Raw genomic sequence first — 26,905 nt, forward strand, 5'->3', positions numbered from 1 at the left:
ACTCTATAAGCATCTGAAAGGAGGCACTGCAGGGGCTTCCCCCCACTTACTCAGATTTCTACAGAAAAGATTTTTTAACCAGTCAAGGCTTTAGATTTAAAAGATGACAAATTTGAGCTTTCTAGAATTTTACAAACTAATATTCAGCATCTGCACATCTGTCAGTGATGGGTTTTGTCTGCTTATATACTGTTAAGACACTTAGCTTCTAATACTCAGAGACGCTCAGCTTACAATCAGAAGAAGAGTTAGACAGTAATTAATATCACAAGGCTGTGATAGTTACTATTGTAACCAAAGTTGTTTTCTACACTCCCTGATCTGAGAAATGATCTTCCCATATAATGTTTACTCCTCTTTTTCAGTACATCTTAGAAGGATTTCAATCATTATTCAGTGTTGTGCTGGATCTATTTTCATCTTGTCTTTTAACAAAGACAAATTTTAACAAAGACAACAAAAAACATTTTAATTTTTTCCATTTCTAATAAATATTTAATAATTCTGTATAAATTCTAATAAAACACTGTCTTGACGAGATCTTTGCTAACTACAATTTCATAAAACCGGCTGTAAGTATCGTAGATGGTTTCCATATCACGTGTTGAAATCTGCCTTCTGAAAGTCTTCCACTACTGTTCTGCGATGGGCCTCCACACCTATCTTCAGCTTCTTTAACTCCCTCCTTCTCTCACAGTTTCCTTGCAGCCAGAAATTACCATCCTAATTCTTCCTCCATCCCTCATGAAGTTACCAGCCTCACTCCAAAACAGATTGTCTTTAACCCCAAAGCATTCCTGTTCTTTTGAGTTTATTATTATTATTTTTTTTAATGACAATTTGTACATTTGTTTTATATGGGAATTTCTTCCTCCTGTCATCATTCCTCTTTGGGCCACTGTTTGGAAAGCTTAACTATGCACAACATGATTCTGCAAGCAGAATACACCCAGCTTAAATACATAAATAAACTATTTATTGGTTATAATACAGAAAAAAAATGCTATTACATAAATACTAATATACTTATCTTCTCTTTCACAATGAAAATTAATTATCTCCTCTTTTTCAATGAAGAATCATTGCTAGCCAAGCAGACAGCTCTGAGGAGGAGGGTCGCTTCTTGCAGATCCCTGGAGCACAATCTGTTTTTCATCTGTCATTTCTGGCACTCTATGTTTTCTTTTCATCTTATACCTGTCCATATCAGTGCTTTTCCTTTTCTCATTTGTCAGCAATTTTAGCTCTTTTTTCTCACAAGAATCTACAGACTTTCTAATGGCTTTTTTTTTTTTTTTTTCCCCCACACAAACCATTGTAAAGTCTGAGCCATGGTTATGCACTCGTGCAGTATCATCAATGAGCCTTAGTGCACAGGCCTAGGGAAAGAGTTACAATCCTTTTAAACAGATTCTGGATGTGAGGAAATTGTTAGTTACAGGTGGCTACCATTAAAACTTATAGGTTGCCCATCAGTGACCAGTGTTTTTACTCTTAGCCCATAGGAAAATCTTACCCTTTTCCTTACTAGTTTTGCAGCTGATTTTCCTTTTTTTCCTTTAGATGCTAAAATACACTAATAAATCATTGCATTTTCTCAAAGCTTTCAATCCATGTATCACCATTTGGATCTAGGCCAGTCTGAAGTAATGTCGTAAAACGCTGTGTTAAATTCTTCAATGACATTCACCCAAAATAAGAATCTTGTCCTTTCTCCAGAAAAATTTACTATGCTGAGTTCATAAAAAAGAGCCATTCAACAGAAGACATAATTTCAAAATCTGTATAATTCTGAATAATGCATGGAACAACTTTGTCAGTAATAAGGCTTTCAAATTTTTTACTCTTGACTGATTTTCTTTCTGTATCTTTTCATTTCTATGTAGGACTCAAACTGTGAAATAAGCATTCACATTCTTACTAGTAGAGACACATTACAGTAGTCACACCACTAACCAACTTACTCATGCTAACCAAAAATGTAACAATATAAAACCATATTCTCAAGAGCTTCTTTTACTGCGGCAGCTTGGCCTGCTAAGGGAACCTTGAAGTAAGTTGCAACTTAAACATACTGGTGCTTCAAAATACCTGTATTGTCAAACACCACTTTGCAAAGCCAATGAAATGTTTATATACCCCATCCCTTTATATAATTCAGGACTCACATATGTTTTTTTGTGTGCACTTTAGTCTTAAGTAAATGGCAGAGTATTACAAAGAGCAGCAACAGTTAAAGGAACAAATAACAAAAGATATGTAACATGCTATAAAATGTTGAATAAGGATGAATTTATCTAAGCATCAACAAAGGGGAGTTAAATGAGACCTTGACACTCTGAAGGTAAGGGTCCAACCTATTCTGGTTACAGAAAACAGAAATAGAAAGGATGAAATTTAAATAGGGAGCTGAAGAAGTCTTATTTTTACTCTCTCCAAAAAAGTCAAAAGAGACACAACTGCTGCTACATTTGAGACAGACAGATCTCCTTAACTCATGGAAATAATTATTACTTGTTCTTCCTATGCTTGGAACTGATTAAAGGTTTAATTCTCACCAATTCAGTGAACTTAATCTACATCACTAACTTTCCAGTTCATTAATAGATTAGACATGAAGCAGAAATTTTAGTTCAATTATTTAGAATTAATCTGTACACATCTGGACAATTGAGAATGAAAAGGGTCATCCTGCTTTTTAGTGACATTTTTACTTGTCAAAACTGTCACCCAAAGTATCACTTTATGTGATGTAAACATGGTCTCTTAATGTCTGCTACAAATTAGAACTTTCTCTGCAGTTAAAACAAGATGTTTTTTTCAGTACCGGGCCTCATATGGTTTCCTCATCTGTAGGCTCACCCTGTCAGCAGGAGGAAACAGTGCAGAATGGTAAAAAGAGAAGAGAAACCATAAGATGGTTTGGTTGCTGAAATACAAGACAATTCCTGGGTCCTGTTTTGCAATGATTTCTTTGTGTGTGTGTGTATGTGGAAATGGGCTGCAAGTCAATTGCTGTTGTTGCTGCTTCCTCTTGTTGTTCATACAAAAATATCTACAGTAAATTTCAGTTTAAAATAAATTCCCAAAACAATAAATCACAGCACAGTCTGTGAAGTATTGAAGATCTATTCCTTAATAAAAGGAAAATAAAATAATGCTTAATGCACAAGGATTTTAGCGTAACTTCTATCAATGCCATGGAATTTGCTCCTTTTAAAATATTCTTTTACAGATCAACATTCATGTGAAAACGCCATATATCCATCTTCTGGTGAAAACTGGACATTTTCACTCAGAAATATCTGTATCATTCTAATGAGAAGGATAATTAGTGCCACTGATTATTTTAATTATCTTCCTCCTTCCACAGAAGCAGAATTTAAATTTATAGGTTGAGAATGCACGCTAGCTATCTCACAGAAAAAGGAATCCAAGGTGACTGATTAGACTCACAGCAAGCAGTTCCAAGGACTCTAACAAACAAGAAGATACACTTCCAGAGAGGTTTTCTAAATGCTGTTTTGCAAGCTTATGTCATACTGAATATATCTTTTTCTCACACAGAAGAGCAGCGCGCAAATTGATGTCTTCCAATGTTCAGGCTCATGGCCGTGTGTCTGTCCTAATACCTAATGGTCTGATAATATCTGGTAGCTGCTGATAATTACATACATACATCACACAAGCTGCTATTTTCCTGTGATTTACTTCTCAAATGATACTTTTTCTCCCTGTCTAAATTCTGCTGATCTATCTTCATTATACGTTGACGAGGGCGACAGCGGGTTATGTCACAACGGTGTCTGTAGCCTCCACACAAGAAAATATGTGTGATGATCCCATGGGGAAACCACCTTGTAAACTTTTATTTTCTTATCTCCTGCTTTAGAAAAGGTAATTACGCCATTGAAAATCTGAGTCTGTTGGTAAGGCACGAGGGTCAAAACGGTCAGTGTAAAGAACGTATGCCTATTATCTGCATGTTCTGTTTCTGTTCTGGACGAAGCAGCGCCGCCGTCCGTACTCCCGGAACGGCCCGCGCCACAGAGCCGCTCCGCTCCCGCCCCGTCCCGCACCACACGGGTGGTGCCGCGGGGCCGTTGCCATGGTTACCACCCGTCCGCACGCCCGCGAGGGGAGACCGGAAGTCTCGCGAGCTTTGGCGCGGGAGGAGGCCGCGCGGCGGGGGCGGGTCAGGGGTGGTTGTGAGGTGCGGTTCGGGCTGCCTGCGGGCACCGGGGGGGGGGTTAGAGAGAAGTGGGGCTTCCCAGGAGCCGGTCTGAGGGGAGGGCGGTGCTGTTGTGTGGCGGCCGGGAAAACAGGAGTTTACATTTGGGAAAGAGGCGGCCTGTTAAAACGTCGGCCTTCTGTCTCAAGTCTGCAAGCTTAAACGTCTTAGCGACTGTTCTCAGCGTTACGGTCATGTGCGTTGCCGCTTGGCTTTCTGTTTTTATTCCGTTTAAAAGTTATATCTCACTGTTTCGGCGTTGCTTGGCTTGTTGATAGCGCGTTTTTACTGAGCCTACCTGGAGGGAGCACCAAACAAACGCTTACAGCATGCGGGGTGACGTGAAAGGAAAACCTGAAACTCGGAGTGGGATTACGTCTGAAGCTGCTTGTTTAGCATTGAGTCCCTGCCCTCTCAGGGCTGCGCGGCTCCATTTTGCCCAGGTAGACAAACTAATAGGCTGGTTTATTTTTCATGCCATGTCCACGTCAAAGCTTCAATGGATGTGAGCCAGACTTTGAGGTTGGGGTGTGTGTAACCCTTCAGATATGCAGCCCTGAAAATTACAAGGCTGAACAACGTGCTTGAGCAATTCTTACTGGACTCTGACATCACTGCCTGTTTTTTTTTGGGTTTTTTTTTTTTTTTTTTTTTTTTTTTTTTTTTTTTTTTTTTGTGAACAACAGGTTTGAAGTCCCTAGGACAGTCCTTACACTTTTTTTCAGCTGAGGCAGAATGCACAACATGTTCACATTAATTATAAGGAAGGTTATGTTCGTTTGTTCCCTGTCTCTGTAATTTTAGCGCTTCCTGTTTTTGAAATGAACAATTATCTTCATGGTGGTGTATGGCACAGTGCTAGCTGGATGCAGAGATAGAGAAGGAGCTACTGAGAAAAGGTTCTTCCTGCAGCTGTTTCTGTCTTACAAATGGACTTGTAAGACATCTGTGTTCCAGGTTGTGATCCCTTGAAAGCTAAGTTTGAGGGTTGTAAGGGGAGCCTTATTATAGGATCAGGGTGTACAGCCACCTTTCAATTGCATGTTTGTTTATTTATTTAATTTATTTTCTTCAGATTTTCAAACAGGTTACCTTGAAGAAAATTCTACAGTGTAATTTTATGGTGTCCAAGCAGCTCATCTATTGATACTTAGTAAATCTATAGTAAAATAGCTTCTGAGAGTGCCGTCATCTGGATCCTGAGGTTACTTTTAGGAAAATGTGGACTGCCAGAAGTCTCTCTACTGCACAAATACAAATACTTGAGTTGAAAGAAGGCAGATTGTGTAGTTCCATTCTTCCGAAAAACCAGCAGTTCTGGACTGGAATTCTAAACTGTTTTACCTTGAGAGCACCATATGACAGAGCTAAATGCCAGGTAAGTATTTACTTCCATAGTGTTCTAGGTAGATGCGATAAGCATCAGTAGGTGTTGATTTCACTTTCTTGCCTTTCACTTTCTAACCTACTTGCCTAAGTGTTTTTTTTTTAATCGCAGGTATCTTCTGTTGCTAGTAAGAGGCATCTCTATGAAGTGAAGATGCCTTTCATAAGTAAAGGCAAAGCTGCAGGCAGCAAGAAGTTTCAGGAGAACCAGTGTTTTAGTATAACATCTTGTGTGTGTGTCCAGTAGTTCTAAGCAGGCGAGAAAATTTAACTTGTTTTGAGTTATACTCCATGCAGTACAGAATGATAGCTGACAGAATTAATAGCTGGTGAAAGCCACTTAGTGAATAATAGGAGTAGAGTTCTTTGGAAAACTCTTTACTAATTCAGTATTTTGCAGAGGGCAAAAAAACTGTGCTGTGCTTACCAGATTGGGAAGAGTAGATAAAAATGCATGAATTTGGTTATTAAAGAAATATGTGGGTATAAACAGAGTCAGTGGGAAGGGACACAAAATTAAGGCTTGTCTTAGAGACTTGACCATTCCAAATTGTAGTGTTTATCTTTTTCTAGATGTCTAATTAATTTAATCTTTAAAATATAAATTACTACATATAGCTTATAAATAGTCAAACTTTCAAATAGTTTAATAAGGGCTAATGTATTATGGAAAATCCTTTCAGATGGTTATGTGACTATTCTAATAGAATTTTTAGGTCTATATAAGGTCTGAAACTAGATGATCATTGTGGTCCCTTTTAACCCAGGCCATTCTGCGATTCTATGATAAACAAGCTTTTTTTTTTTTTTTTTTTTTTCCCTTGTATGTACTCTTTATGTTTCTTTTAAATGGTAATATTTGATTGTAATATTTTAGGTTTCCAAGGTGAATGAAAACCAGTCAGTAATAGATACTGCAGTTGCTATTAGTGCAGAAGGAACTAAAAGAACTTCTGGAAATAGTCCCAGTGGAGAATATGATGGAAAACAGCACACATTAGAAGGTATTGAAACTTTTTTCATTATCTTAAGAAGCCAGCTTTTCCTGTCTTATCTAGATATCTTGTATTAATGATCAAGGTGATCTGAATTATGAACTTGACAGTCTGAAATCATGTGTTTTATTTAATTTCTTATTTTAAGGGAATTATATGCAACTTTTATAGCTTCCAGACACCAGGACAGTTTTTCTAAGAATCTTAATATCTACTTACATTATAATAGTTTTAAAAATTGATACATAATTATGTTTCTTTTTTTTCCATCTGTTCAAACTTATACAGTACTTATTCATTGTTACTGGATATACGCAAAACTTAGTTTTGCCATTCTCCTGGCAACCACTGTAACTCTTAATTAGAGTACAGTTTGTTGAATTGGCTATCATTTTCTGTGAGCCCATTTTTGGCTGAGAAAAAAATTTATTGAGTATATACTAAAGGCTCTTAATGTTATGTGGTGCTAGCGAGCACATTTTTTCCTTTTATATACATGAAGAAGCGTTAAACATGTGAGTGGTGATTTTTAATTTGGCTAAATTTAAGATTATCATGTCCCTTAGTAGTTACAAATATGACCTTTATTTTAGCGGTGCTGCTATAATTCAGCTGTAGTAGTTCTTTCCATACCTTTGCTTGCTTTCTCATTCCTAATAACAAATTTTCAAGTGTCCTGATATGCGTCATACATAATAACTCAAAGTACTTCTGTGCTTCAGGGTGCTTAGTCATTCTCATTCTATGTATATTTAATTTTTGTTTCAAAAGGCTTTCTAGTCAGTTGCTTAGGGCATTTGCAGCTTTTGTTTAGAAACAGACTGACAAGGAGGTAGTTACGACTGTTTAAGGCACTGAGATCATAAAATGTTTATGTAATTAAATTGCTCATGAAACAAAAGTATGAAAAATTATTTCATGTTTGCACCAACTAGGAAAACAGTAATCATGAAAAATTATGTTGTAACATAACACAATTCTGCAGTACAAGCTCCTTATGCGTCTTGCCTGAGATACAGATGTTTGAGGTGCAACTGAGTATAGAGATGATTCCCTTCCAAATATTTTTCTCATCACCAATTCTTTCTGCAGATGTGAGAATCCTTTAAAAAACAAATTGTGTGGTTATACTTATTCCTGAATGCTTTTGCATAATCTGTGAAGTTGGGATTTCAAGCAGCCCCAGTGTCCCAGCTTCTTGTATTTATCTGCTCTTACATTTTTTTTTCTTGTAGGCAGTAGAACTATGCGTATTCCTTTAGCCAGTTAAAATATTTTGAAATATTCATGTAAGATGAAAATGTTTTTGGACAGCAGTAGCAAGAACATTTGCTTTGTCCAGTGTAAGTAACATTTCTACAGTGTATACACAGTCCAGAGCTATGCTGGAATGCATTTGTGCATCTTGTAAGTTGCACTTAATGTTATTCTTAACAGCTTAGCCATATGATAATTTTTTAGTTAACAGTTAATATCGCAAAGAGCAAGAACCTCCATTAAACAATCAAAGAATATTCTGATTCTGAAGTCTTGCATGTCAGACCACTTCTAAGATGACAAGATTTCTGCTATTTACTCAGGTGAAAAAATGGTCTATATTCAGATGTGACAGTGTTCTCACTTGTGGTGCTCTGTTAGAAACTGGCAGGGAATAGTCATATTGTACACTTGATTACATTTCTCCATATGTCTCTTGAGAATTGTTATAACCCTGCTGTTCTTTTTGATCAAAGAGCAGTGATTCACCAGATCGTGAAAGGAAAAGAATTTTTGAATCATACTGTCTTTCAAATGTGCCATTCTGACTTGCAAATTGAGTACTGCCGTGAAAAATTTGTAAGAATCAAAACAAATGAGACAGTTTATATTCATACGAAAGTGGGTATGTTGGTTTCCCTTCTCTGATTTTACAGGACATACAGCATTAGATGACTCATCTTTTCCTCTTATAGAATACTTTACAAGGTGAAACAACATAGCTTAACTACGTCTGTCAAACAGTCTCTTACAGAGCCATGATTTTTATTCATCTAAGTCATATTTGTAGGATAACAAATATAACCTGTTTTCTTACAGGTTTCTTGTTGTGGTTTGATTTGTTTCTATGTATGTGTACGTAATTGTTTTGTGGTGTTCATGCTTGTTAATGGATATGGAAGTGTTCTGTATGTAAAGGGGGATAAAGCATGGTTAATAAGTTGATTAAACTGTCTTAACATAGTGTGGTTTAGCAGAATGAATTGTCTTCTAAAATAGAAAATGATATGCCCTGATGCCATGAGATCTCTTTTGCAACAGAAATAGTAATCCTTCCATTTAGGCAGAGGGACCCATTAATGGTCTGATTTTAAACATGGTATATATAAAGCAGTAGTTTAGCATGTCTTCTTATGTTGTGGTTTAGAAAGCTGCTGTTTTCCCAGTCCTTTGATTTCTGAGCTGGAGAGGCAACTTAAAAATCTGTTGCTATATGTCTGTAAAGCTTCATCAGTACTGACACTAAGTGGTTTCTAAAAGAAAAATTTCAACAGCTATGTCACCACAGACCAGAACAATCAGGTATACTCCTGAGTGTACTGATGTATTCAGTCCCATTCATACTGATTTGTACCCAAATATAATAATTTTGTATTTTAATTCAGCATGGACAGTGTCTGTATATCTGTGCAATATAGTGGAGAATATTTTGCTGTCATTTTTGTAGTCATTTTCAGAAGAGCTAATAAAATATATAGCTTTGTATATATGTGGTTTATTTTAAATAAACCATCTCTATCTGTATCAATCTGAATTCTGTGTTTCTTTTTTTTCTTTCTTCTGTACTTGATACCTTCAGGTTGTATTCATGCTTTTATGAGCAAACTTTTGCTTTATATTTACATTTTGCCTCAGTGTTTTTGTATTTTTTAACAGTAACAGTGATGTGTTTGCCTTTTTCCTTTCAATAAGGAATGACTTTATGTGGGAATTTATCTCTTACTGAATACTAGTACTAGTAAGTAAATGAGTTCCAGAGATGAAAGACAAAAATTGTTTCCCTAGAGAATGCTATTAGATTCAAGGTTCTGTGCTTAATGGAAGCATGATAATTTTTAGTGTTTCAGCATTACTGTTAACACTTTTAAGACACTACTTCTGTATTTCTTTGAGATGGATGAAAATATGCAGATATGTTATATATAGAAACATACTTCTATGTTCTGATTGAAGAAGGAATTTGTGCTAAGGAGCATTTTAGAATGATTGCTCTCAGTTTTGGAGATGCTAAACTCAAGCAGCTAATTGTTTTGATATATTGGTTAATCAAAAGTGCTTACTACTCTAAAGTAAACAGTTTTCTAACATAGGTATTATATATATATTATGTATTCTTTCCCAAAAACGTAGTTGTAGTTTGTAAGACAAAAGTAACCGATCCTCTTCCTGACTGCAAAACTTTATTTCCACAGGAAAAATGAAACATGTCAATCTGTCATTTGCATCGTGTGGGTTTCTGGGTATTTACCACTTGGGGGCAGCAGCTGCTCTATACAGGCATGGTAAGAAGTTACTGAAAGTTGTGAAAGATTTTGCAGGAGCTTCTGCGGGATCCCTGGCTGCCACTGTCTTATTGTCAGTACCAGAAAATATAGAGGTAAATTTATAAACTCGTAGGTGTAGGACATAATCATTTTCAAAGATTATTTTAAAATATTTAAGTTTAAAAATTTTAATTTTTAGAAGTAATAATGGAGGTATCCTTAATTTTTGATCTTCACCTTGCTTTTTGTAAAGGAATAGGACTCATGTATATGTTTTCATTAGCAAAATCTGTGAGGCATGGACAAAAAGCCAAGTATTTATGCAAATGATGGTGCTCAGTTTTTGGTATAAAATTATATGGACTGTGTATTTAAGCTGTGTAATTACAAACTTTGTGTGTCTGAATGTTGAGTTGCATGCAACCTCTTGTATCAAAATATATCTGTGCTTTACTTATTCATTGTACATTACAAAGTTGATCTTTTTTTTTTTTTTGTCTATAGGCAGACTATTAAGCAAATGTGTAGCACTGTTCTTTATGGAAGGATATGAAAATGGTGAATTACTCTATCCTTATAGCCAGAACACAACACACAGGCTCTAATTTTCACAGGCTCCTTACTGTTTGTTCTTGATTGGACAACTTTAGATAGGGCATGCTTTAGACTCAGTGCAAGTTAGACTTAATAGCAATAGCTGCACTGTATGTCAGGGGAGAATTAACCCTCACAAACTTTTATTCTAGCATGTCACGTAGTTGTTAGTCCTGCTGTAAGGCCTTTGATACAGTCTCTCACAATATTCTTGACACTAAATTGGAGGGATATGTTTGATGGATGGACTGTTAAATGGATAAAGAAATGACTGAATAGATGCATCCAGAGAGTTACATAGTTCAGTGTCCAAGTGGAAAACAGTAATAAGTGCTGTCCCTTAAGGGTCTATATTGGGACCACTTCTACTTGATATCTTTATCAGTGTCATAGATAGTGGGATTAAGAGCACAGTTAGCAAGTTTGACACTGAGATGAAGTGGTGCAGTTGTTACACTAGAGACAAGAGTCTGATGGGGTGCATCTTTTAGAGAAGAACCTTGCAATACTGGTGGATGAAGAAGTTGTCATGAGCCAGTATGTGTGCATGCAGCCCTGAAAACCGGATGTGTTTCGGGCCCACATAAGAAGAAGTGTGGCCAGGAGGGAGATGATTTATGCTCCCGCTCTCATGAGACCCCACCTGGCGTACTGTATCCAGATCTGGGTTCCCCAGTCCAAGAGAGATCGAGACCAGTTAAAAAACAGATCCAGAGGAGGGCCACGGTAAATATCAGAGGGCTAGAACACCCTGCTGTGAAGAAAGGCTGAGAGAGTTGAAGTTGTTCAGTCTGGAAAAAAAAAAAAAAAAGGTTCCAAAGAGACCTCATAACAGCCTTTCTATACTTAAGGATGGCTTATAAGAAAGACAGAGAAAACTTTTTACCAAGGCCTGTAGTGACAGAGGAAGAGAATGCAGTAGTAAGTTAAAAGGGAATAGATTTAGACTGGATAAAAGAAAGTAAGTCTTCACTATGAAGTTGATGAGGCTTTCTGAGAAAACACTTTTTTTTTTCCAGTTTTGTTTTGCTTGTTTTTCCCCTTAGTTTAAGGCTACTTTTCCTGATGTGCCTTTAATGGCTTTCCTTTAATATACTTAGAGGAATAGGCCTTGCTGAAATGTTAATAGTCCTTTAATATTTTTAGTTATCGTAAACAACATTTTTGAGAATGAGAGAGAAGACTGTTAGATAACTTTATTTTTTTTTCATAAGTCCTCTTTTTCAGTCTAACGAACATTAGGTAAATTTCTCCAGCTCTCTCTGTAAATGCTTCAACATCTTTTGATTTGAATAGTGTCAGCTCAGATCACATGTTGCCACTGAACTCTTTGTTTTGCTATGATACGAGCATAACTTGCAGTTTGCCATACTTCTGTTTTTTCTGTCTCTTAATAGTAAGTTCTTCTCTGGCTTCTTTTTACCTCCACTCCCACAAATGCTTTCTTTATATGACTCGATATTAGCAAAGTTCTGTGCTGTTGTCAAGATAACAGTATATGTTACTTGTTCAGGTGTAGTCTGTCGTTTCTAATTAATAGTTCAGTTTCAGTTTCGCTTGGTGTAATACTTACCTCTGCCCCTAATTTCTTGTATGGTAAGTACAGCAGCTCGATTTTTTTTTTTTTTTTTAAGCCCAAGTACAGCGTTTTTAATTTTTTTTCTAGGCAAAATATTTGTTTCTAATCTGATTCAACTTATAATATGTTTTTAAGTCAAAATATGAGAAGAGTTTTTGATTCTGGGAAATAAGATTATATCATGTTGGATTTTGCCCTGACAATATCATTTTAGCATAAACTGAAGAATGTGTCATGAACTTTTTACCCTTTCCCATTTTCATAATAACTTTTAAGTCACTCTATTACACTGTTTAACTGTAAATTGAGAACTCTCTGGGAGTTAGACAGAAATATTTCCTAATTCTTATAGCATGTAAGTGTTGTATAGTGAGTAGAAAATGCTTAATATTTTATTTTTATTGAAATTTCTACAAAATTTTCATATCGAGATAATTATTACATTAATGATAGCATTTGTAATTGTTGAAATATCCATAAATGTAACTCTGACATCAGATAGGTTTTCTTTTCTTTTTTTGGAATAATGGCTGTGTTAGATAAGCTATGACTAGGACTTTCTCAATCTTCTATTCTCAAAGCTCTAATACAAACTTTTATGAACTAGAAGAGAATGTAACGTTGAAGATTTCTTGTCTTGACTATTGTTAAAATATAACAGCTTGTAGATGCATTGGTGTAATATCTTGGATTTTTGTCACTGTTGAAAAGGCATGGGACTTGAGAGTTGTGTGTGTGATCATGTTTGATGTCAAGTTTACTTAAATCAATAGAAGTAGTTACCATTTCTAAACATGTTCTCAGTCACTATTTGAAATTTAGATGCATTGTTTAAAGGTTCTGACACTAAAAATTATAAATAATTCATAGCTTCAAGGAGAGTGCCTTTTGACAGCAAGGATTGAGAGTCTAGAAATATGATCTGTTCTTAGCATTTATAATATGGAAAGTAGTTTTGTGCTGTTCACTTAGATCTGCTGTTGTCCAACTCCCTTTTACTGTTATTTCCCTTTCACTTCAGTTACTTTATTAAGGCAGATCTAATGATCCTAATTATGAAATACTTCTATAGTCTGTAGCAGTTTTGGGATTTCTTCTGTCCCTTTAGAGAGAGGCTGAGGTGCTGAAGATTTGAATCACTGTCTGAATATGCTTCTTTCTTGTGGATTGACTACAGAAGCCTTGGAATAAACTGAAGACCTGGGGCATGTAACTGGTTTTATATATTTGAATTGGACTGGCAGTAGTGAATGAAATACTGCCTAGGGTAGAAGTGAAAATGTAATGAATTAGTAGCCATTGCTTTAAGAGATATGGAACTTTGAATTTTCACTAGTATTTTTGATAGATTTACTAGTAGATCATTTAGAAAGTGGGTGCAAGACCTTAATTTCTGCATTTTGCTTAGATAGGAGGTCTATTGCACCTGTACATAGGAGAGTACAAGTGATTTGAGGGAACTAAGCTGCTCCAACCAGCTTGCTCCTGATCTTCTACCCAGGTTTTTTCCTGTTTCTTCTTCCATGTACTCTCACTGTTCTTTATTTTCCCCAGTCATGTCAATCATTTATTCTGTTACTATCAATATATTTCTTCATGCAATAAGCTAGTAAGCCGAGAATCCCAAACTATTTATAGGCAGCTCTTACACTCTGTTTAAAAAAATGTTTATATAGATACATGAAAGTACAGTATGTTTTTTGAGTCCTGTTACAAAATGTTGGGAAAGATTGAATTTTATATTTTTCCCAAGTCTCTGAAGTCATATAGTCTGCATGGAACAGTAATGGTAAAGTAAAAGTGATACTAAATAGCAAGTCTTATGCATTTAGAATCGTATTTAAAGTTTTGAGAATCTTTTTGCTAAAAAATAAACACTTCATATTCTTTTACTTGCCTTTGGAGTTATGGTGCACACTTCAAGCTATTTTTTTCATGGTAACTAAAACTAAGCATTTCAGCTTAAGTAAGAGAGCTTTTCTGGTTGTAGAATCTATAGCCTGGTTTTCTGCAGTTGTCTTTTGCTCATTTGTCCTCCATCAGTTGTAGTAAACATAGTATTTCATTCATTAAATGTATGTCAATAATTTTTGTTTTTTATCAAGGAGAAACTATGATGTTTTTAATGCTTACAGCTATCTTAAGATACTTATGTCTGGTTTTAATACAGAAGTGGTCTTTAACTCCTTTTACTTTTTTAGTCTTTGCCAACTTTTAAAAGGTGCTTGGAATACAGATCTTCATTTCTGGAATGGTGTGATCCAAAGAACTGATTATTGAGCAATAGTGATACCTAGAAAAGTAGCCTTGAACTTTTCTTGGCTGACAAAATGGTATTGTTGGGAGCTTTGGTTTTTTAAATATATTTTTATTAACAAATTAGGGATCTTGTTATATATGTTTTCTTACAAATTAGTTTGTGTGACTGGATCAGCAGTTTGTTAAACATATCTTGATGCAAACCGCTCACACATGGAAAATATCTTAATTTGGCCTTGTAGGTTGTTCTTGATTAAAGTTTTAGCTGTTAGTATGTTCTGCATACCACAGTTGAACTTACTTTCTATAATGAAAATTATGATGAAAGCATCTTTAATGGTGAATATTTTAATTTTCAGAAATGTCAGCAGTTTACCTATGAATTTGCAGAAGAAGTCAGAAAATTGGACTTTGGTGCAGTAACTCCTGGTTACGATTTTATGAAAAGACTTAGGTACCTATCTTAAAGCATCTATTAAATCATTTCTGTATGACGCTCTCTAAATAAAAATGGAGAGTAAAACACACGCTTTTTTCATACTGTGAAGAGCTTTATCCCTCAGTGTATTTGCAAGATTTTTACATGATGAATAATACTTAGTGCTTTCTTTATTCTAGGGAAGGCATAGAATCTATTCTTCCTTCTAATGCTCATGAGATAGCTGAGAATCGGCTCTATGTGTCCGTTACTAATGTGAGAAATGGGAAGAATTACTTGTTTTCAAATTTTGCCTCCAGGGAGGATCTCATTAAGGTAATGATTTTGTATAGTTCTGCTTTAAATAAAAATATATGACTCTCTTCAGTGGGAAGGAGTGTTATTATTAGGTGTATAATAAATATTTTGGTCGAATAGTCACTGATATTACAGTGCCACTATGTAGATAAACAATAAGCAGAATTTGATACTGAAGTTTTGGAGATTTTGCTAAAATTTAATCTGTCTCTTTCGTTTGTTTCAGAAGTATTGCATTGTAGGCATCGCCTTTTAAAAAATAACAGGATAGCTGTTAATTACCATTTAATGGTTAATGCTTAGTAGGGGAGAATAAAATAAATAATCTTCAAGTTTTATAACATTCTGTGAATCTCTTTACGTCTCTTGATTCACTGATATTCACTTAAGATCAATCACAAGAGGGAGTGAACAAAAGGAATTCCTGTCTTGAAAATAAATCCCAGTACTATGTGGGGAATAGACATAATGCCATATTAAGTATCATGCATAAACTATATTTTAACCATTACAGCATATCTTCTATGGCCCTTCTCTTCTCTTTTGAATACCATTTTAAAAAATCTAGATCAGAATTGTAAACATAAACTGGCTTGTGAAATGGTAGGTCAAATGTGCACGTAAAGGAAATGTTCCTTCTAATAATTGTTTGTATTGTAGTGCAAGATATAGTAGAAAAAAAAAGGAGGAAATATAATAAGCAGGAAGTTTTAAGGAAGAATTCCTTTTTTAACATTTTTCTAGATGTTTTGAGTGTTGGGTTAGAGGGAGACATTATCTTACTGTTTTGTCAGGAAAAAGACCTGTTTCTAAGGAAGTGTTTCAGTTTTCAAGTCGAAGACAAAACCTTACTGTTTAAGCTCAGACAAATATCTGGTTCTTTAGATCACTGGGTATAGAAGTAGGCAAGAAAAAGTGTGAAGTAAAGCCTTAGTTCAAATTTGTATGGGGAGAAAAAATGTTTAACATTGAAAGTAGCTTAATTTGTTGTAAAAATAAATAAAATTCTAGAGAGACAAAAAAAAAAAAAAAAAAAAAAAAAAAGCAAAATAAACTTGGACATTTTTTCCATAATCTCCACTAATTATTTGCTTGTTTGGACCTGATGGCATTTTGCCATTTTGCACGCCTGTAAGCTGCTTGTGTTTCTCATTCACCCTCATGCATATGGGCCAGATTTGCCTGTACTGAAATATTTGACACATCTGACATATCTGAAATATCTAGCTATATGCAGATCCCATATCCAGGTAGTTCATTAGGTACACAAGCATATACATAGATGCACATGCACAGATTCATAGATACTGTTAGGAATAGATAGAAAGGTATATGAATATGCATATCGCATTCCTGTACATGTCAGAAGAGGTGTCCTAGTCTAAAATAAATTTGAGAACTGCTCTAGACAGCAGTGTAGCTTGCAGAAGAACAAGTAGCAATTTGTTAATACCTGAATTTATAATGTATTGAACTAATGAAAGATGTGCATAAATGAATTTCCAGACTGTTTATAATGTTTAATATTCTGAATATGTGCATGAAAATATGTATTGGTTTAGAATTATTTTGTTGCCTTTTCTTCACTCTTCTTCTCCAGTCCTTCTTTCTTTTATCTAGGTCCTGCTAGCAAGTAGTTTTATACCAGTATATGCTGGAATGAAGCCAGTCGAGTATAAAGGAGAGGTAAAGTTTCACTGTTTAACTTTTTTTTTTTCCAATAACTTCCTTCATTTATGATATAATTGCCTGATCTCAGGGGATGTCAGGTGAGAATTGCAGTTTAGTTCCAATAACTTTTTTGTCTTATATAAATATTATAACATTTTAAGAATAATTTTGTTTTGGTTTGTAATTATTAGAACAAAAAAATATCTTTTCCTTCTAAAAAGTGTTACTACTTCCTTTTTGTTCATCGTACATGTCCAAATTCTGCATTTAGTGTATCTTTCATCATGATAACCATCACACACAAAAAAACCAACACAAAAACAACACTAAACTATTCATTCTAACATTCATATCTAATAGTTATGTTTCTGTTTAGGGACTTTGAGTTCCTTTCTGATGACAAAAAACTTCTCAGATTTTGAACTATTTGTACATCAATAGATATCATCTAAAATGACTAAAGAGTTTGAATCACTGTACTTGACTGCTTGAATTAAATGAGAGACTGCTTGCCAGGATCTGGAGACTTTGTGGATTGAAGTCCTTGTATGTTTCTTGTGCAGATTGAGGGGCATACGTGGATGTTTGTGGTTCATTCTGCCAGTACTCAAAGGGAAGGGAGTGTCTTTGTAAGAAGTTTAACATTATTCTTTCAATTAACAAATTGAAAAGCTGGATCAGAGATCTGTCTAAATTGACTGAAAAAAACATTTTACTGGATGAGCGCTGCTATAAGCATTTGCCAAAGTTTTGTGATATTTACTGAAATACCTGCAGCCTCTTCTTAGTGAACTATTCCCATTCCTGCCTAATTTAGTTTTTTGCATTCAGAAGTTAAATCAATGAATGTATCAGGACAGCTAGTTCTGTTATTTAAAAGCTGCTTGTCCTTATCAAAGCCTCTTCTACACTCACGTCAGATGTATCAAAGGTATTTGAGAAGGAGAAAGAAATTGCTTTTACTTTTATTTGTTGGAATGGATTAATTCTGGATGCCTGACTTTTCTCACAAAGTCTACTTGTGGATTTATTTATGTATTTATCTATCTATTTATTTATTTGAAATGACTACTTCTAGTAAGTGGAAGTGAGTACTAGTCCAAAATACTTTGAGTACTGAGCAAAATCTTAGAAGCTGTATTGCATTTCCATGGATTGGTGTAGTGAATGAAAGAGTGTGAGTAGGTAACTGGGGGCCCAGATATTGCATAATAGAGCTAAGAATATGGAACGGGCTACCTATGTCACCTGCATGCACATCACCAAGTCATCTGAGGTGGGGATAAATGTGCTAAGTTGCACGTTAGCATAGTCTGTTCCTAGCATGTTTTCTCCCAGTTTGATAAGCCCAAAGCTGCACTGAAGGAAAAGGATGTGTAATACAAAGATAACATCTGAGAACTTGGTCTGCTAGTGATCTTAATTAGACTGGGCTAGGTTTTTGCCTGGATCGAGTATTTAAGATTGTCTGGAACTACACTTCCAGCAACAGTAGAGTGGCCTTGCGCTATGCAAACTTGGACATACTGGCTTTTGTCAAAACAAACTTTTACTGAAAGCAGTGGGACACCTTTATTGTGTATGTCTAGATGGGCAAAACCTGCTCCATGTAAAATTACTTTATTTTGAGTTGAGTTGGTGTCCTCTGAATGCCTGGGAAGGTTGATCATTGAAATGAATAGATGTCCCCTGATGATTGAGTAACTGTACGTGATGATGAAGCTGTAGTTTGAGTCACTGTAGTTCTTACAGGATGCCTTTGTAAAAGTTACCTACTGGTAAATGAGTAGATTCCATTAGGTCCAGCCTCCATCTTTAACTTCTATGTTTGTCTTGGTTTTCATTGCACATTATTTTAGAACTTTCTCTGTCTTTGGACTGTACTTACATAATAAAGGAACTTATTTGGAATTAAATCTACCTGGAATTTGCTTCATCAGCTAGAATGCATTTTTGAAGAATTGGTTAATAGAACTACAGGAAGCTGGAGCATTGCATCTCTTTGTTTTCAGCATGGAAATATTCTGTTTTCAACTGTAACACGAAAGACTTTGGAGCAAAAATATTTTTGGTAGAGAAATAAAAATATTTTGATAGAGATTTCTACCTCTAGATACTTTAATAGAGTTTCTCCCAAGTACTTGAAAGAAAGGGAAATGCTACAGAGAGCATCATCCAGGAAATACGTAATCTACTCAAGATAGTGCTTAACAAAAGGTATTGCCTTTGCCTCAGTAATGTTTTCAAATTTTCAAAGAACTCTTTAAGTTGTATGAAGGGGAGAGGGAGGAAAAAATAAATAATCAGAATTTTTAAACGTAGAAGATCTTAAAGGGTGTAAAAAGACTAAGCTAGACTTCTGAATGGTGTTAATAAAGTCTTGTATTATGATATCATAGATATGGCTCAGATAGGGATTTCACAGTTCTCATTGTTGTAGAAATCAGAATTAAAACAAAAAAACACTTCAAAATTCAGGGATTGTTGTATCTAAATCAGCTACCTATGGGGGGAAAAAAAAAAGTTCAAGAATAGATTAAAACTGATAGACGTTGGTGTTTCAAGGTGCATTTCAGCTTTACTCACAGTAGTACTACTGTAATGGAGTTTGAGAAATCTGAAAGGCAGCTTTTGATGGCTTTTTTTTATCTTGTCCTTTAAGGCAAAATAATCTCCACAGTAGTATAATTTTTGTGGAAAGTGAAGGAATTCAGTGATGCATCATGGCTACAGATATTAGCAGCTAATGTCAAGAGTCAAGCTCTTAAAGCTGATTATGAAGTAATAGGATAAGAAGGGTCACATTTATATTGAATATATACATATATCTGTAGCTTACATGTTAAGCTCAGGAGCATAAAAGAAATTTGTAATGTCAGATTTAATCCAAGGAAGTGAAGAAGTGTGCGGGTGTGTGAACAAAATAAACAGCAGCCTGATTCTTGCTGTATATCCATATGGAAAGGTCTTAAGTCCATCAGGTATCAGAAGATATAGAAGTTGACAATGCAATAAGGCAGTACTGACAATAAAATCATCTGATTGCATGAACTCTAACATGGCATTGGGGAAAAATTCTATGGAATGAAGAGGAGACTTGCTTTAAGTGAGAGTGAAGGATACAGCTAAGAGCAGTCTATACAATTAAATCATGAACTTCAGTGATTTGGAGGGCTTCCAAAGACCAGACACTGTAACCTAAACTTACACTTTCTGTATAGCAGTTGTTACACAGAATGCAACTATCTTTCCAATAGTATGAAGACAGTTTAATTTGTATACCATAAACAACTTGACAGTAGCATATTTTTTTTTTTACTGGAGATGGCTTTTCTGCTGCTTTTGTGAATAAATTCCTGTAGCATTTTCAGAAATTTTGTGAGAAAACTTTCATTATTTTAGCGATTTTATTGTGGTCACAATACCAGGTAGGCTCAACTCCCGTAGAAGACATGATGTCTGCTTCCTCTCAAGTACTGTGCGTCCAGCCCCTTTCCACCTTAGTCATCTACTTTCCAGCTATTGCTGTTTTGTGTTGCAGTTTTTTCAGTGTTGAAAAAAAACCAAAACATTCTAGGAGAGGTGAAGTCACATTTGTTTTAGTTCATGCAGCCGTTTTCCCCTTTACAGGACATTTCTCAGCTCCTACTTTGTAACAGATTAAAGCTTATAAATATATATGCTGTGTGGAGTGGTTCAGGTATAACAGTAATGATCTTACCTTTTCCTTTGTACATTGAGAAAAAATGTATATTTTTTAACTCTCTGGGACATTTTGTTAATAGATCAACTAAACAAGACTTATTCACTTGATTAAAAATATTTAAGTGTCTGGGAAGCTTATGGATATGTTTCAGCATTGTCAGATGCTCATAAACTGAATGCTATATGCATTGTCTGTTCTTAGATTTTAATGCCTGGAGGAAAACTTTTAGATTTCCGCGAGAGTGTTGTAGAAGAGGCAGGGACAGAAATGATTAAGCATTCAGTTATTATTATATTGTTCTTAAGCTATTTTGAAAATTGTATTTTGCAGTAGAAGTGGGTTGATGGTGGCATTACCAATGGCCTCCCTATCTTGCCTTTTGGACGAACGATTACGATTTCTCCTTTCAGTGGTCGATTAGATATCTGTCCACAGGATAAAGGACGTGTGGATCTGTATGTTAAATTTGCAAAACAAGATATAATGGTGAGTTGCTTGTTTATTTACTAACTTCAGAAGAAGAAAAGGTAGTTGAGCAGTTTATACTTAAGTGTTTATTTTTTGTGTATAATTTTTTTTATGTAATGTTTTTTGCATTTTCTATGTTGCATACAAAATGTAAGCTTTTCCTTAGACACAAAAGAAAGAAAGATCTAGTAAAAATTTTGCCAGAAATGTTGAAAGGCATGTATCTAGTATAAAATAGAGTAAGTATGTTGTAGGCTATTCAGTTTACACATAATGTAGACTTGCTATAATATCAGCTATTCCTCTAAAATACTGGAGGGAAACTATCACATCTGTTTTAGTTACTAAGTCAGCTGCTCTGATATATATATAAGTTCTACATTTGAAATTATATCCAATGTCTTGACACTTCATTGCTCAATTGAGCTCATGTTAAAGTTTTAAAACCTGTGACTGCAACACTTTTCCAGAAATTTCGTTAGATGTCATAGAAATGTTTATGTAGGCCAAGGCTGATTTTTTTTATGACCTTTTCATTGTTAACATTTCTGTCTGTTCAGGCTTTTTCTCACAGGCTTTTACTACAATATATTGCATCCTTTGTTATGGTAGAAGAAAATACTGAATAGCAGTAGATCTACCATTGTTACCAAAGAAACTTTATTAGAAAGGAGGAAAAAAAAAAACAAAAAACAAACTGGTTAGCAACAGTTGCTATACTTTTTAAGTCTCACTTAAACCGTGCTTAATATGTTTTCTTACATTGGGTGAAATTAATGTTCTTTAATGTTCTAAATTGAGCCAATTTCTAAATCTTTGTAGTCTTTCACAGCATTGCAGTACTTGGTAAATGATTATAAAGAATGAGATTATTTATCTTACTGAAAATAAATGCGTAACTGTCTTTGTATTTTTTGATTATTGCTTATGTCCAATATTTAGCGCATCTAGAAGAAGAAAATGAGTTGCTGAGTGGAATAATTTTGAGAATAAATTGCAGAATTGCCTTGCTTCTATGGTATTCCAAATGCAGACTTATATAAAATCTCAGGCAACATTTTAGAAATTTTTGAAATATCCTTGGCTTTTAGATCTACAAAAATGTGTAATAAATAAATAAATAAATAAAGTATATGGCTAAAATAGCATTATTTGCACTAGGTCAAGATATTTCCTTGTAGAAGTATAGTACGTGTCAGCTGCCACTGTCTGAGGTGGTTACATTGTGTGTTACTGTACTTAAAACATTTCAGAAACTCTGGGCAGTTTCACAGTCACCATGTCTTAGAGGTTATGAATTTATTGGTGCATACGCAGACTATTTGTATAAGTTTGCTTTGATTGTCAGCAGTGTGCCTGAATATGTGATTTACGAGCGTAGACAGTTTTAAAATATGCTAACCTAAACACGGTCAGAACATATCTCTGACTTGACATTATTGTTATAAGTTGCTTTAATAAATTAATTTCTAGCACCTCTCTCTTTTGCAGTTGTCTTTGGCCAACCTAGTAAGACTTAATCAAGCTATGTTCCCACCAAACCAGGAGAAAATGGAATCACTGTACCAAAATGGATTTGATGATGCTGTACATTTTTTACTAAAAGAAAACTGGTTTGAATAGGCAAAACATAAAAAATAAAGCTTGATGGCTTTCAAAACACTGGTATAGACATTCTAATTCAAATCTAAGATATTGTTATCACAATTTCTGTTTATTGAAATAAAAAGTCCCATTTGGAATTGCATCATCTTCTGCCAGGAAAGTATCAGCTCCATTCAGAAGACCTGTATAAACTTGTCTGATTGAGAACTGAACTTGGCTAGTATTTGGCTTGTTTGAGAAGATTCAAGTTTTGATCCATAACTGGACCTTAAATTGGCAATTGTAAAAGCTTCTGTTACCATAATTATAGAAATTCGGAAGACTTTTTCAGTGTTATTTGAGAGACTAATCAGTGTTGTAGTCTGTACTCCTCACGTAATATAGCAGTTGCGCATGCTCATCGAGTGTTTGCAATATTGCTAATCTAATTTACTTCTTAAAGCATTTTAAAGGATCTGAACTCTTAGCTCTAGCCACAAGAAATAAAACATTTGCACTTTTACCTCTGATACGTTTATTTTTTTTGAACATGAAAGTTTCTGTGCTTCTCAGTAAGTGCACTTTCTCAATTAGAAATACTGTTTGAAAGTTGTAACAGAATTGTGATGTTTTGTCCACTAAAAATATCTTGTACAGAGGGGTAGTTATTTTTACTGTGTTTTCTTCTGCTGCTAAAATGGAATGAGCTTATTTTCTTGAAACTTTTGTGAAGAATTTATTTGTAAGTTTCTCAGAATGCTTTATTCATAAAATAAATGTTTTATTGCAACCTGATAAAGTGCCTGGATATAAGTTCTTTTACCATTCACTTTGCAGTGATTTCCTTAAATGCAAGTTCAGAAATTTTAGTCTTACTGCCTAAATTCTAAAATCAACAACTACTTAAAAGCAAAGCATTTGTTTTTTAAGTGTATTTTTTAAGATGAATTCTTAATGCTTACAAAAAATTGAGATTGAATTATGTATAGCACTTCTCCAAACTAATTGAAAATCTAGGGAGGTGAGAATTACAGTTAAATTATACATATTTTGTAGCTGTTTGAAGGCCTCTTAATGTAAGCAATGTATTCATATATAGATGATATCAGGATAGGATTCATGTGATAGGATTGACTTCTGTTGCTGTTTTTGCTAGAAAAATAATAATGCTTTGCATCAACATTTTTAGATGCATGAGTTCTGTATGCAGTGAAAATAGAATATGATTTCCAGGTACGTAGGACTTCAGATATGTAGGACAACATTTCTACAGGTAGAGCTGAAATGCTTTGATGCTACAAAGATACTCATGCCCTGCATGCCTCCATTCTTACTTACACAGAGGAGAACTTTTAACATAAATAGAAATAGTGAATAATGCTATTAAAAGATGATTGCAAACTGATCTGCTGTAGCCTAAGTTTGTAATTCAATTTGAATACTTATTTTGGTACTATGGCAGAATCTTCTTTTCTGTGTAGCATTCTGAGGGCTTGGAGCTACTCATGAACTTTCAGAAAAGCAGAACCAGCGCTATATCTTCCTGAGCAGTCATGGAGCCATGTATATTTAGCAAATCTGTACAAAGCTTGTTTACCTGGATGCAGTTCTATAAGAGCTGCCTGTTAATATTATTAAATGAAAAACTCGTTTCTTGATAACGTATGTTGCTTTTGAGCATTGTGTGTCACAGTTTGATATGCTCTTTAGTTTATTAAAACCTGGCTTCTTTCTGTATATATTAATAGAGGAATATAAGCCATATCCTTTACACTGAGCTCTAAGTGCCCCAGGCAGTGTTCAGTTCTTTAGAAACTGACCTTCAGATGTTTATGATAACATAATGCTCTTCAGGAGGAATAAAATTATAGCAATGCAAAGGAAAGATCTAGAAGTGTTTATTATTATAGTATGAATATTTATTTATTTAATTAATTTTATCTTGGGATGTAAAAGTTCAATGAGAAAAGCAAGAGTCAGAGATTTTTCAGTTAGTGCCATTTTATAAAAGATAGCAAAAAAGAAAAGTGATGCAAGCTTATTGTCTTAAGGCTGTTAATCTAATGATAGTGTAGCATAGTAAAGCACGTTCAGAAATGTTTCATTCTCAGCCAACAATGTTTGAATCTTTGAAATAAAATGTTTATTGATCAGTGAGCCTCTTACAGAAGCATTTGCTGTTTTAAATCAGGAGAATAGTTGTAATCTCTTTGTTTCATAGAGGAATCCATCTACTGTGCATTCAGATTTTGTGATGTCGCCCATTTTATTTCCTCCTTCCTCCATACTCAAGCTGTACCACCTTGAAAAGCCTCATAAGCTTTGTTTTCTGTTAGCAGCAGTTATGTTTTCAAAGTGAATATTAGCATGTTGCAAGTTCTGCTGTTTGGCATTTCCTGGCTAATTTTGCAGACTAATAGCTGGAATTTTCTATTAGAGCATCATAAATCTGTTACGCTAAGAAGGTGCTACCTTAATGCTTATTACACCATATTAACAGTTTTTCACAAAGACCTAAGTTCTTTTTCTCCCCTTTAAAAAATGCTTTAAAGAAATGTAAATCCAAAGATCTTAAACAGATTCTGTTCATTTTCTGTTAGAGGTGTTTTAACTGAAGTCCTTGTATGGCTGAAAGCATAATTTGTGCTTGCTAGACTTTCACCTTCTGTTAGATTTACTACATAAGTAGGCTAAGTTTTTAAGAAAATACATTTTTAGTGTCTTAAACAGTTGAAGGAAATCAAACTTGCCAAAACACGTATCTATTTTCTACCTTCATGTGCTAATAAGTGGTTGCTGTCAAGATACAGACTACAGAGAGTCCACTGCAGACACACAAAGATCATTAAAGGACTGGGACATCTTTCTTTTGTGGTGAGACAGAGATTTATGGATCTGTGTGGCTCAGCAAGAAGAATGCTTATGAGGATCTTAGATGAGTATAAATAAGTGATGGGAAGGAATGAAAAAAGATGAATCCAAGCTCTGCTCAGTGTTGCTCAGTGTCATGACATGGCAACGGGCACAAGCTGGAACACAGCAGATTCTTTCTGACCATCAGGAAGCACGTCTGTGCTATGTGGATACTGGAGCACTGACAGAGGCGCTAGAGTTCCCCAGGGAGATTGTGGAGATCTTCAGAAGTCGCTTAGGTATGGACTTGGACAGCCTGCTCTTAGGAGGCTCTGCTTGAGCAGAGGTTCGACCAAATGAGCTGTTGAGGTCTCCTGTAAGCAATAGTTCTCTGATTCTGTAAATTACTGTACAATCAGAATGTTAACATTACTTACACTACTATATGTGTGTTAAAAAAGTATAAATTAGAAAATGTAATTTCATATATCTGCTACTAAAAATGTCTTGTGTTCTAATAACTCTGGATTCAGCCCTGCTGACACAAAATTTGCTGACTGCTACATAGAAAATAATGATTTTGGTTTTTTACTATCCTTGTGCTGTGTGTTGGTATTAGGTAATAGCACATATGTCCTATTATTTGTTTTCAGACACTCAAAATCTTGAATATTTAACCTTTCTAACTTGAATGTTAACTGCAGATTATTAGGAAACAATACATAGAAAATAGCTCTGGTGTTCCTAAGAAGCATGTGAAAAAGTGTAAAAACTGCGTTGACAATTTTGAAAGACCATTGATCTGAAATGGAAGCAGCGCTGTAAAGTGGAAAGAAAACAGCCCCATTCTAGAATACGTGTTATCTGAATGAGATGTCTTGAAAGGCATTTGCCCTATAGTTATGTCTGCTAGATTAAGAATGAATTATTGTCATTTTTGTCAAAATGCAAGATATGGAAACTTCCATTGAATGCATTAACATCTTTGTGCTTCTTGAAGGTAACTTTGGTTCACTGACTTCTGCCTTCATATGACTGCATCTTCCTTTAAGATGGATTTCACACCTCATAAAGGATCTTCTCTAAAGCTACATGTTAAGACGTATAAACAATCCTTGTATTTAATACTTAAGGTAATTAAAATAAAAAATAAAAACTTTAAAAAGAAGAGGTTGGTCATGTTTTATAATCAGCAATATATAAAAATATTTTTAAACATTTTTAAAATAGGAAATCTGAAGCGCATCTGAGCATCTAGTTTCTCAGATATGAAAATGGAAATTTTACATATTTTCATCCCAAATTAGAGTTTGAATTTCTGA

The 26,905-nt window shown here is 34.8% G+C and overlaps 1 protein-coding gene across 7 annotated transcripts; it reads left to right on the forward strand.

Annotated features, from left to right (window-relative positions):
• The first annotated feature begins 509 nt into the window (after nt 1-509).
• Nucleotides 510-26,684, forward strand: PNPLA4 (patatin like domain 4, phospholipase and triacylglycerol lipase). 7 transcript variants are annotated; one of them, XM_090125968.1, is made up of 10 exons: nt 4,221-4,427; nt 4,510-4,674; nt 5,307-5,609; nt 6,495-6,621; nt 10,062-10,246; nt 14,925-15,019; nt 15,184-15,319; nt 16,922-16,987; nt 21,012-21,164; nt 22,638-26,684. In XM_090125968.1, the coding sequence occupies exons 3-10, from the start codon at nt 5,451-5,453 to the stop codon at nt 22,767-22,769; spliced, it is 1,053 nt and encodes a 350-aa protein (XP_089982094.1). In that variant the 5' UTR covers nt 4,221-4,427; nt 4,510-4,674; nt 5,307-5,450; the 3' UTR covers nt 22,770-26,684. The 7 variants fall into 7 exon arrangements, with proteins under 7 accessions (XP_031451984.2, XP_089982094.1, XP_031451982.2 ...); XM_031596124.2 differs by lacking the exons at nt 4,221-4,427; nt 4,510-4,674 and adding an exon at nt 510-4,213; XM_031596122.2 differs by having other exon boundaries at nt 4,221-4,674.
• The last annotated feature ends 221 nt before the right edge of the window (nt 26,685-26,905 follow it).

Source organism: Phasianus colchicus, chromosome 1, assembly GCF_987193195.1.
Source record: "Phasianus colchicus chromosome 1, bPhaCol1.hap1.1, whole genome shotgun sequence".
NCBI classification, from domain to species: Eukaryota; Metazoa; Chordata; class Aves; order Galliformes; family Phasianidae; genus Phasianus; species Phasianus colchicus.